Source organism: Triticum aestivum, chromosome 6A (genome assembly GCF_018294505.1).
Source record: "Triticum aestivum cultivar Chinese Spring chromosome 6A, IWGSC CS RefSeq v2.1, whole genome shotgun sequence".
Lineage (NCBI taxonomy): Eukaryota > Viridiplantae > Streptophyta > Magnoliopsida > Poales > Poaceae > Triticum > Triticum aestivum.
The window spans coordinates 174,707,908-174,718,146 of record NC_057809.1 but is presented as its reverse complement, the minus strand read 5'-3'; the positions used below and the strand labels follow the sequence as shown (position 1 = coordinate 174,718,146).

Sequence of the window (10,239 nt, the reverse complement as noted above, 5' to 3'; positions counted from 1 at the left end):
CATGGAAGGATATGTATCAGAAATAGCATACCAAGAGAGTGTTCTCATATGAGTAAACATTCCAAGGGGCTTGGTAAATCAAAGGAATATCAATTTATTTCAGGTATGAATTAATAAGATTTGATGCCAAAATAGACTTAACGGACAGTACATAATCTTATGGATTGAATGCATTGCAGAAAGCTATTAAAAATAGCAACAATATGATAGAGTTGACCTTGACAAAATCCCAGCCCCTCCAATACTTTGATCACCTCCTAGTTTACATCCTAAATCTTTACAGTACATTCAATCTCCACAGCTTTTCCCGGCTCCAGGTGGAACTGCCTGTAATTTTTTCTTGTTGAGTACCTTGCGATCTCTCCATCTCTTTCTCTTGTTCATCTCCAATAGCGAACGATGTGAAATCATAGGAGGAATGGTCGGCGATGGCGGCTACGGACCAACGACGCATGGAGTAGTGGGACCAGGAGCAGCCTGGGAGTGTAGCTATTGTGCCGGCCGTGACTTCGCCACGAACCTGTCGGAGGGCCGTGGGAGCGGCCTGGGAGTTTCGTCAGCATGATGGGGTGGTGACGATGTTGATGAAGCTACCACAGCAAGGCTTCGCCTAAACACCGCTACAGTATGACCAAGGTGGATTATGGTGGAGGGGGACACCGCACACGGCTAGGAGAGATTTTTGTGATCAACTTGTGTGTCTAGAGGTGCCCCCTGCCCCTGTATATAAAGGAGCAAGGGGGAGGCCGGCCGGCCCTTCTTGGCGTGCCTAGGAGGAGGAATCCTCCTCCTAGTAGGAGTAGGATTCCTCCCTTTCCTACTCCTACTAGGAGGGGGAAAGGCAGGAAGATAAAGAGAAGGAAAAGGGGGGCCTTCTCCTAGTCCAATTCGGACAGGGGGAAGGGGGCACGCTGCCTGCCCTAAGTCGGCCCCTCTCTCTTTCCCTTATGGCCCAACAGGGCCCATTAGCCCCCGGGGGGTTCTGGTAACCCCTTCGGTACTCCGGTAAAATCTCGATTTCATCCGGAACTATTTCGATGTCCAAATGTAGCAATATATCAATCTTTATGTCTCGACCATTTCGAGACTCCTCGTCATGTCCGTGATCACATCCGGGACTCCAAACTACCTTCGGTACATCAAAACATATAAACTCATAAAACCGATCGTCGCAGAACTTTAAGCGTGCGGACCCTACAGGTTCGAGAACTATATAGACATGACTGAGACGCGTCTCCGGTCAATAACCAATAGAGGAACCTGGATGCTCATATTGGTTCCTACATATTCTACGAAGATCTTTATTGATCAAACCGCACAACACTATACGTTGTTCTCTTTGTCAACAGTATGTTACTTGTCCGAAATTCGATCGTCGATATCTCAATACCTAGTTTAATCTCGTTACCGGCAAGTCTCTTTATTCGTTCCATAATATATCATCCGTAACTAACGCATTAGTTATCATGCTTGCAAGGCTTATAGTGATGTGTATTACCGAGAGGGCCCAGAGATACCTCTCCGACAATCGGAGTGACAAATCCTAATCTTGATCTATGCCAACTCAACAAGTACCATTGGAGACACCTGTAGAGCACCTTTATAATCACCCAGTTACATTGTGACGTTTGGTAGCACACAGTGTTCCTCCGGTATTCGGGAGTTGCATAATCTCATAGTCATAAGAACATGTATAAGTCATGAAGAAAGCAATAGCAGTAAACAAACGATCAAGTGCTAAGCTAACGGAATGGGTCAAGTCAATCACATCATTCTCCTAATGATGTGATCACATTGATCAAATAACAACTCATGTCTATGGTTAGGAAACTTAACCATCTTTGATCAATGAGCTAGTCAAGTAGAGACATACTAGTGACACTATGTTTGTCTATGTATTCACACATGTATTATGTTTTTGGTTAATACAATTCTAGCATGAATAATAAACATTTATCATGAAATAAGGAAATAAATAATAACTTTAGTATTGCCTCTAGGGCATATTTCCTTCAGGAGGAGATGTAAACGATGAGCGCTACGCTGGGGCTAGGCACCAACGAGCAGCCTGGATCTGAGAGCGGGGGCGCGAAGAGGAGATGAGCAGTGGCGGCGCTCACGATGGCCTAGGGTGCCTAGAACAGCGTGATGGCGGCGACTGCTGGTAAGTTGAGGATCGAGGGAGAGGGAGGCCAGAGGCGGCGTCAGCCATCTAGGGCTACGCCATGATGGGACGGGGGGCGCTGATAGGAGAGATGAGAGAGAGACGTTCGACGGCATGGGGAGAAAGCTAAACGGACGTAGAAAACAATTTATAGGACCGGAAAAAACGAGACGGGAGGAGAGCGAGCGGACGAAGAATGAGGCAGAACATGATTCTGTTGGCAGAAAAAGCAACACTACGTGTTTTTTAGATAGTAGAGATATATTAGGATTTCCTATGTACACGGTTAATGCGAGAAATAGCATTCGCCGCCTCCAAGCGTGGCATAGACGCACCCATTCTCACGGCCATGTGTGCCTATTCCTTCTCCTCCCAACCCAACCCCCTTCTCTCCCTGTTCTAGAAAAAAAAAACTCTCTCCCCGTCTTCTCGACTCAAGTCGCAAAGCCTTCCCCTCCCCTGGATTCATCGACCCCACGCGCGCGCCTCCCAACCTTATACGCCAGATCGGCTCCCACCACCGCACGCGCAGAATCCGTTTGGGGTTTCGACGCCGGCGCGGCAGCTAGCAGCCGGTCCCAGGGCGTCCGTCCCCCTGCTCCCCCGCGGGCACCAGCAAGGTAATTAAGCCTCCCATCTCGTTCCCGATCAACGCCGGCGAGGGCGGTGGGTTCGCGTCGCACCACTGCCTGCCCTAGTCCGGATTCCTCTACTCTCCGGCTTCAGTTGATTCCGCCGGATAAATTTTCTTTCTCCTCGTACTGTCGTGTAGACGGTTGTGGTAGGGAGTAGAGATCTCGTGCCAGCGCCGCCGACGCCCTTGAGGATGGTTGCGCCGATGGCTTAGGTCAGGTCAAATTCGATGGCACTTGCTGCTGCGAGTTCCTTCGATTTTGGTGCTGTGAAGCTGCGGGTTGGAATCAGTAGGGGGAAACGTCAGCAAGATAACAACAGATACAGGTTATCCTGCAACATCCTTGCAGTTGCTCCCACCTTTGCTGGCTGAGCATCCTATTGGGTAATGGCAAAGGGTAAAAACCAACAACTAACACCTGCTCCTCTTGGACGGGTTGATACTGTGTGAGCGTGTGGCTTCACTTCAGACGAGCATTCCTTGATTAGTACTAGTATTTTTTTTTCGAGATAATGTAATGCTGATGATTCCATCGAATAGCCTTCTTTGTCTTTCTCAATTTATATTGCTGCTTTGGTAGATTGGTTCACTTGAGTTGTGTTTGTCAGGCGAGTCTTGTTTCGACATAATGCAAGACCCTAGAGGTATGGGACGAGAGGATTTCTCGGCCTCGAAGTCACAGAAGAGGAAGGTTGTGTACCGGCCTTTGCCTTCAGTCCAGATAAAAACTGAACCTGAACTGCTGCGGAGAGACATTCCACATTCGTTGGCCAATACACAGAAGCCACCTAAGAGAAGCTTCAGGAGTGAGCCCCGCCCTCCCACGCCGCAGTCTGACAGAGGAACTCCGGACTCTCTACCAGATTCTGGTCCTGCGGATGAATATCGGGCGCTACGGAGGAAGTACATGATGCTGGAGGAAGAGAACTACACGCTGGATGCACAATTAGGCATGGCAGAAGAGGAAGCCAAAACTCTCGAGGATGAGAAGTTTGCATTGCTGGATCAGCTTGTTGTCTTGGAAGGTCTTGTGGAGGAGCCTTCACAGCTGCAGCCACAGCGAAGGCTATAAGCAAGCCATCTATGTGTGACCCTTCGCTTTTTCTAGTGTAATCCTGCATCTAGTATTGTTAAGTGTGATTACCCTCAAGATGTAGCCATTGTAGTGGAAAGAAAAAAAAACCTATGACATCAGGTTTAAGAACTATGGAATTCATGAATGATGCAACTGATCTAGATAATTTATCTATGTTTACTCCCTTCATCCTGTGATATAAGATGTTATTACAATCAATATGTGAGTATATCGGTTGTAATAACATCCTATATTGTGAGACTGAGGGAGTAGTATATTGTTGACTTGTTCGTGTCATTCAATCTTGTAATTTCATAAACCAAGACTATTCATATGAAAATCCCTGTTCATATGTGATGCTACTGCACTACTAAGAGATTTTCATGTGAACAAGAATTTTTTACACCTTGGTTTACGCTTAACTGAATAGTAGTGTGTCGTCAATGAAAAACAAGTTTTACGTGATCGACAAATGCTAAATTTTTGGCGTTTAAATTTTTCTTTTTTACAGATCAAAATGTTTGGACTTTCCACCTAAGCATTTGAAGATAACATTTAGGAGTATACCATGTCTACAAAAAGTCATTCTTTTTTTTTACATTTGCAAAAATATTTGGTGCGCAAGAGCAAATGTTCCAGAGAGCCAAATTGGGTATCCAGGTAACACCCTACTTCCTGTGTTTGGCGGATTGTATTGTTGGTATTCCGTATGCGCCTTTTGATTTGAGATGTCAAGGTTTTGAGACAAACTCTCTAGGGTTTGTGTGTCTATGGGAACATGAGAACACACTGAACGGGGGATGCCTCTACCTCTTCATAGTTACGTGGTAGGATACGTGACTCTTTGTGCCGATCCTCAAGGAGGATGAGCTATGCCACTCAAAAAAGCGACATCCAGCTCGGCTGTTGCCTCTGAGTTTCCACGCAAGTGGAAGCGCAGGAGGATGGCCGACGCTGGGCGTCATCAAGGGCGTGCTACCTGGTTGATCCTGCCAGTAGTTATATGCTTGTCTCAAAGATTAAGCCATCCCTGTTTGCCTTATATGTTGACATGGTAGGGTTACATGAGCTTGGGGCGGTTTACAAGCGGATCTCCTAGTCGAGGGATCCCTGCCCGCCTTATATGTTTATGTCTTGTACTCCAAGGCAACGATGCACCGTTAACAGTACTTGGGTGCTATGTCATCATCAGTACCAAACGGGTCCTTCACGATTTGGATGTAGCTTGTCAAGTGATTTAGCCTCCTCCCATGGGCAAGTTACCCAAGTTGTATCCGCCTGAGCGCGCGCCATTGTTGCTTGTAGGAAGATTGTGAGGGGCTCATAAAACTCCTGTGGAAATAAAATTGATAAGCCGAGTAGTATTCACTCGTAGAGCAAAAATACCATGGCAGATGAGTTAAAAACAGGTTAGTCATGGCATTATCCAGTCATTTCTGATGGATGGAAACTAGCTATCGACTCATCAGGGGGGGCTTCCTGTTATCCTTCTAGGGAGGTGTTGGGCCCCGAAGAGTAAGGGCTTGCAGTAAGCAGCAAATTTTCCTCATTGAAGAACCAAGATTATCAATCTATGGGGTGCTCAATTTACGACTCAACGATCAATACTTGCACACAATTAAGAACTTATTCTTGGTTCCCAACTTGTCACCGAGGTCTTGCTAGCTTTGCTAGTTACAAGGATAAGCGTATTGTATGCTTGGAATTGATTTATAGAATAAAAGGTAAAAATGGTTTAACCTATAAGGAAAAATAGCAAAAGGCATCGCGGTTGTGATTACGAGGAATTACAGGGATCCATAACTTCACTAGTGGCAAGCTCCGAGGTTGTGATAGAGGTTTGCGAGGCAATGGAAATTTGTCATCTGAGATTGTCCAAGGACAAGCTCCGAGTGTGGAGTTGGGGTAGTAAACCACATGACCTTAAAGGGCACAATTAAATAAAAATGTGGAGTGCACGAAATAAATACATTTGGTACGGATTAAGACATGGACATGGTTTGCACTTGCACGATTCTATAGTCTCTTGTACGTTGTCTCGAAATGTCATATAGATGAATATTGCGTGTTATAACTAAGGATGCAAGTGGAGTCCCGCTTATCCCCTTAAACCAGATAATTAGTTCACCTCTGACCGAGAGATAAAACATATTCTATATCTTAATAGTTAGCGCTCACTAAACTATTTTTCTCAACATGCAAGCATAGCCTCATCATGTAACATACATGTGGAAAATAATTGATCCATCCTCAATATATAATTGATTGACCTCAATTGTGTGTTGCTCGTCCGGTCTTATCAATTGATTGCCAACACTTTGAGCTTTGATTACCATTCGGATCCCCTCTTGAAAAATATGTTTGCTCTGAGGATGCGGATTTTTAACATTCGCCAGAAAATCATTGAAATGAACACTTATCAGTTTCTGTATAGAAAAATATTAACCCATACAATTGTTCTGTAGAATAGTGTTTCTGGATATATTATATAATTTTCGGGGATAATACTGTTTTTGAATGCATGAAGAAGAATCATACTCCCTTCATTCCAAAATATAGTGCGTCCGCGCTTTTCAAGGTTCAACTTTGACCATAAATTTAACCAACGAGACCAACTACAATTGAAGAAAAAAATTATATAACTGGAAAATTCTTTCGAATACAAATTCACTTATATAATTTTTGCTCCCGCCGCAATCGGTCTTGATAGTTAAATTTACGGTCAAAGTTGAAGCATAGGAATAGAGGAAGCACTACATTATGAAATGGAGGGAGTACCATACATCAGGTGGGCCGTAGATCTGGGCCCGTACTTTTCAAGCCCAAAACCGACAAGAGCCCAGCCATTGTATGTATATAACCCAACCCTGCGCCCGCTCCTCAACGCAACGGTCCAATCGACGAGTTTGAAACCTACCCTCTCCCAACGGTCGGCTTCGGAGCGGTACGCATGGCGGCGGCGGCGGCGAGAGACCTGGCGGCGCTAGACGCGGAGACTCTGGCGCTGCTGGGGGCAGGGCCCGATATGGCGCCGGTGGCCGTGTGCGGCGAGTGGGAGACCTTCAAGGAGAACGTGCGGCCGCTGAAACGCGGGCGGAACGTCGGCCTCCTCAACCAAGCCCTCAAGGCGCACACCGACCCCGCCCAGCGCGCCGCGCTCCTGGCCGAACGCGGGTACGGAAAACCCTCGGCTCTTACTTAGCAAGGCCTTCCTTGCTTCTTCGGTTCTGGTTCTTTCTGGTCTGGGGACGAGTGCCTGATATTCTTGCTTGTTCGGTGTTTGATGAATTGACTGATCCAGGAGGATGATCCAAGCAATCGAAGAGTACCAAGGGGAAGATCCGCTCCAGCCGTGGGTAGAGTAAGTTCTACTTGATCCGTCCTCCCCTTTCTGTACATGGTTTCTTGGATGGTACTAATCACACTAGCTAGAACCTGGAGTGCAAAGGTTTCTCCTTGCATCGATTTCTATAGGCTCAGTGCTCACCGCTTTGCCTGTGCGCAGCTGCATCAAATGGGTCCAGGAGTCGTTTCCGGCCGGCGGGGAGTTCTCAGGGCTGGTCGTGATCTACGAGCAGTGCGTGCGTGCCTTCTGGCATGACGAGCGGTACAAGGATGATCTCCGGTACCTCAAAGTGTGGTTAGAATATGTGAGTTGCTGACTGAATTCGGCTTGATCTATTTTGTACTTCCGAAGCGTGTATATTTGACCTGCAGTTTGGTTTGCAGGCTGGGAACTGTTCGGACGCTGAGGTGATATTCAGGTTCCTGGAGTCCAACCAGATTGGTGAGGGCCATGCTGTTTTCTACATTCGCTATGCATTGCTAATGGAGTCGAAGAACAAGCTTAAGAAAGCTGACGAGATCTTTAATCTTGGAATAGCTAGGTGAGATTCTTCTTATGAGACACTGGCACTTCTATGTTTCAAAGGTTGTTGGATTTGGGGTTACTTTGTAGATTCAAGCACCCGTAAAAATATGTCTTGCAGGATGTATTAGTTTACTAAGACCAATTGCTAATTTCGTCTAAAAATATCAATTGTTAATTTGATAGTCTGAGAGTGTCGGTGTAGATATTTTTTACGTATTAGTTTCCAGTCTGCAAGCGATCTATCCTAAATTTCTTGGAGTCCTGTATTTTACTGTTCTTTCGGTCTAGATCGTATGCACCATTGCACACTTTACCTGCAGAGTACTTGACTTGCCTCTCTTTTTGTACATTGAAGGAATTGTCTTATGATTACCTCATCTCTCTTCCACTAACTATGCAATTGTGTATATAATTGACTGAGCTGGTGAAATTTTATCCTTGGGTTGTTCATTCTTTTTCCATCAGGAAAGCAAAGCCTGTGGAGAAGTTGGAAACTACATACAGGGCATTTCTTCGGAGATCAACCAGAAAGAAGGAACACGAGGTGCTCTATTTGTGATTGCAGCCTCCTTTTTTTCTGATCTCCACTCTTTGTTGAATCGTTTATTATCTCTTGCAACAGGATGATACCGCAAGTGATGATCAGCCCGTACGCAAATTCGGTAATGACTTGAACCGTGGTGAAACTAGTAAGTGTGGTGTGCTATACTGTCGTTCAGCGTCAACTTCAAGTGACTGGCTGGGTGTAAACTAATCTTGAATTTGATGTGGCAGGAGGTCAGCATGCAGAGAATTCCCACCTGTTGGCAAAACCTAGGGTAAAGCTGCAAAGGTCAGTACCATTAGCATGTAATCAAACAAGGTATCTAGCCAAACCAGGAGGGTTTCTTGACTAACACTGGTTGTATTGGCACATTCACAGAATCGATGTTAATACACCGATTTCAATTTACAAAGAGAACCCATTGCCAAGTCAGGGCCTTGAGAGAGCTAGGAGCAAAGACAGGGCGTGGAACACCCTTGGAACACAAGCAGATAGAAACAAAGAAAATAACATGATGCCTGCCAGATGGACTTCGCACAAGGTATTTTTGTGGAGCCACTAGAATTCTTCAAAGAACAGATTCAGATTACTTCCGTGGTAGTGATTTTCTGAAGGACGGACTACTACCCGTTCGGTAAATTTAATTTAAGATAATGGAAGAGAGACTGTCATGTCCTCTTCCCGTTCAGTTATAAACTGATGATGACATTTCATTGAACAGATTCCACCGAAGGTAGCAGCACGGCCAGCAGTTCCGCCAGCTCGTGTCAGCTCCATTGAGGTCTTTATAGATGAAGAATGTGCCGAGTATGTTATACGACATCCTTAAGTTATCAGTTTTATAGGAATCACTATACAAACATAAAGTGTTTCTAAATTCCCTTTCGACCATCTTAGGGAACCAGCCCCGCCTCAAGTGCCAAAGAGTCCAAAACCATCTGTTCTGAAGCTTAGGCAAGCAACAAGCAAAAACCTTAAGAAGTAAGAACAGTTTACTGATGCACCTTCCGTTTCCACATATTATGTTTTCTTCTCTCAATTTTTGACCTGCCTGTTTTCTTTGTACAGGGAAACTGAATTGCTTAAGGAGAACCCGCTGCGCAACTTCCCGCTGAGCAGCCTTAGATAATTAACAGTCATATTGTTGATGACTTGTTGTTTGAATCTGTGCCTCTATGCCAAATAAGCTTTAGACTCTAAAGCTTATAGATGCGCCAAGCATATGTAGGCTTGATTGTTGTGATCCATGTACACTAGTTTGATTGATTAATCCTCATCGAGGTGAGGATTGAATAATTTTTCCGTTTTGTCACAAAGTTATTTGATCTTGCCAGCTTCTAGTGGCACTATCTCTTTATTTTGTCTGAATATCCAGAGAGGTCAAATCGATGTCGAGACAGCCTGATTATTTCCTAGCAAATAAAGAACCTTAAAGGCATTGGATTCTCCAAATAGTACGCAAGTGCCATGACAAACAAAACGTGACTTGATGCAAATGGGTACATGACACATTGGATCAAGTATTTTAGTCATGGCAAGGTCCCATTTGCAACAGCTCGCATGGTTTGCTCCTGGAAAAGGCATAATTTTCTTCCATGGATCTCCATTCCACTGCTGCAAACTTTCTCAGGTCCTGTCAAGGCCCGCCACAGGGTACAGAAGAAGGCGACGAAACCGAATCGATCAGTGTTGCCATTTGGGCCTTGCTTCCTGAAGTGCATGCAGGACGGGACAGATCAGGCGTGTCAAAACTCACAGGCGCGTGTGCCCTCCATGATTTCGAATAATTTGTGTGCGTGCGCGTGTGTGTGATTGTGCTCTTAACGCTATTATTGTACTCCCTCCGTTCCAAAATACTTGTCGTGGTTACTCTCCATCTTGCTCAATTAACTACTCCTTTTGTTTCTTTTTAGTCTGCATGTAAGATTTGATCAAAGTCAAATTTTACTAA

General features: G+C 45.2%; 2 protein-coding genes across 2 annotated transcripts; both read left to right on the top strand.

Annotated features, from left to right (window-relative positions):
• The first annotated feature begins 2,501 nt into the window (after window positions 1-2,501).
• On the top strand, window positions 2,502-4,157 carry LOC123132672 (uncharacterized). The gene is made up of 2 exons (XM_044552530.1): window positions 2,502-2,784; window positions 3,407-4,157. Exon 2 carries the CDS (start codon window positions 3,427-3,429, stop codon window positions 3,868-3,870), a length of 444 nt encoding a protein of 147 aa, XP_044408465.1. The 5' UTR covers window positions 2,502-2,784; window positions 3,407-3,426; the 3' UTR covers window positions 3,871-4,157.
• Window positions 4,158-6,764: 2,607 nt separating this feature from the next.
• On the top strand, window positions 6,765-9,645 carry LOC123130525 (mitotic spindle checkpoint protein BUBR1). The gene is made up of 11 exons (XM_044550401.1): window positions 6,765-7,047; window positions 7,175-7,234; window positions 7,379-7,523; window positions 7,603-7,760; window positions 8,210-8,288; window positions 8,367-8,433; window positions 8,519-8,576; window positions 8,667-8,829; window positions 9,010-9,095; window positions 9,186-9,269; window positions 9,357-9,645. Exons 1-11 carry the CDS (start codon window positions 6,824-6,826, stop codon window positions 9,415-9,417), a joined length of 1,185 nt encoding a protein of 394 aa, XP_044406336.1. The 5' UTR covers window positions 6,765-6,823; the 3' UTR covers window positions 9,418-9,645.
• Window positions 9,646-10,239: the final 594 nt, after the last annotated feature.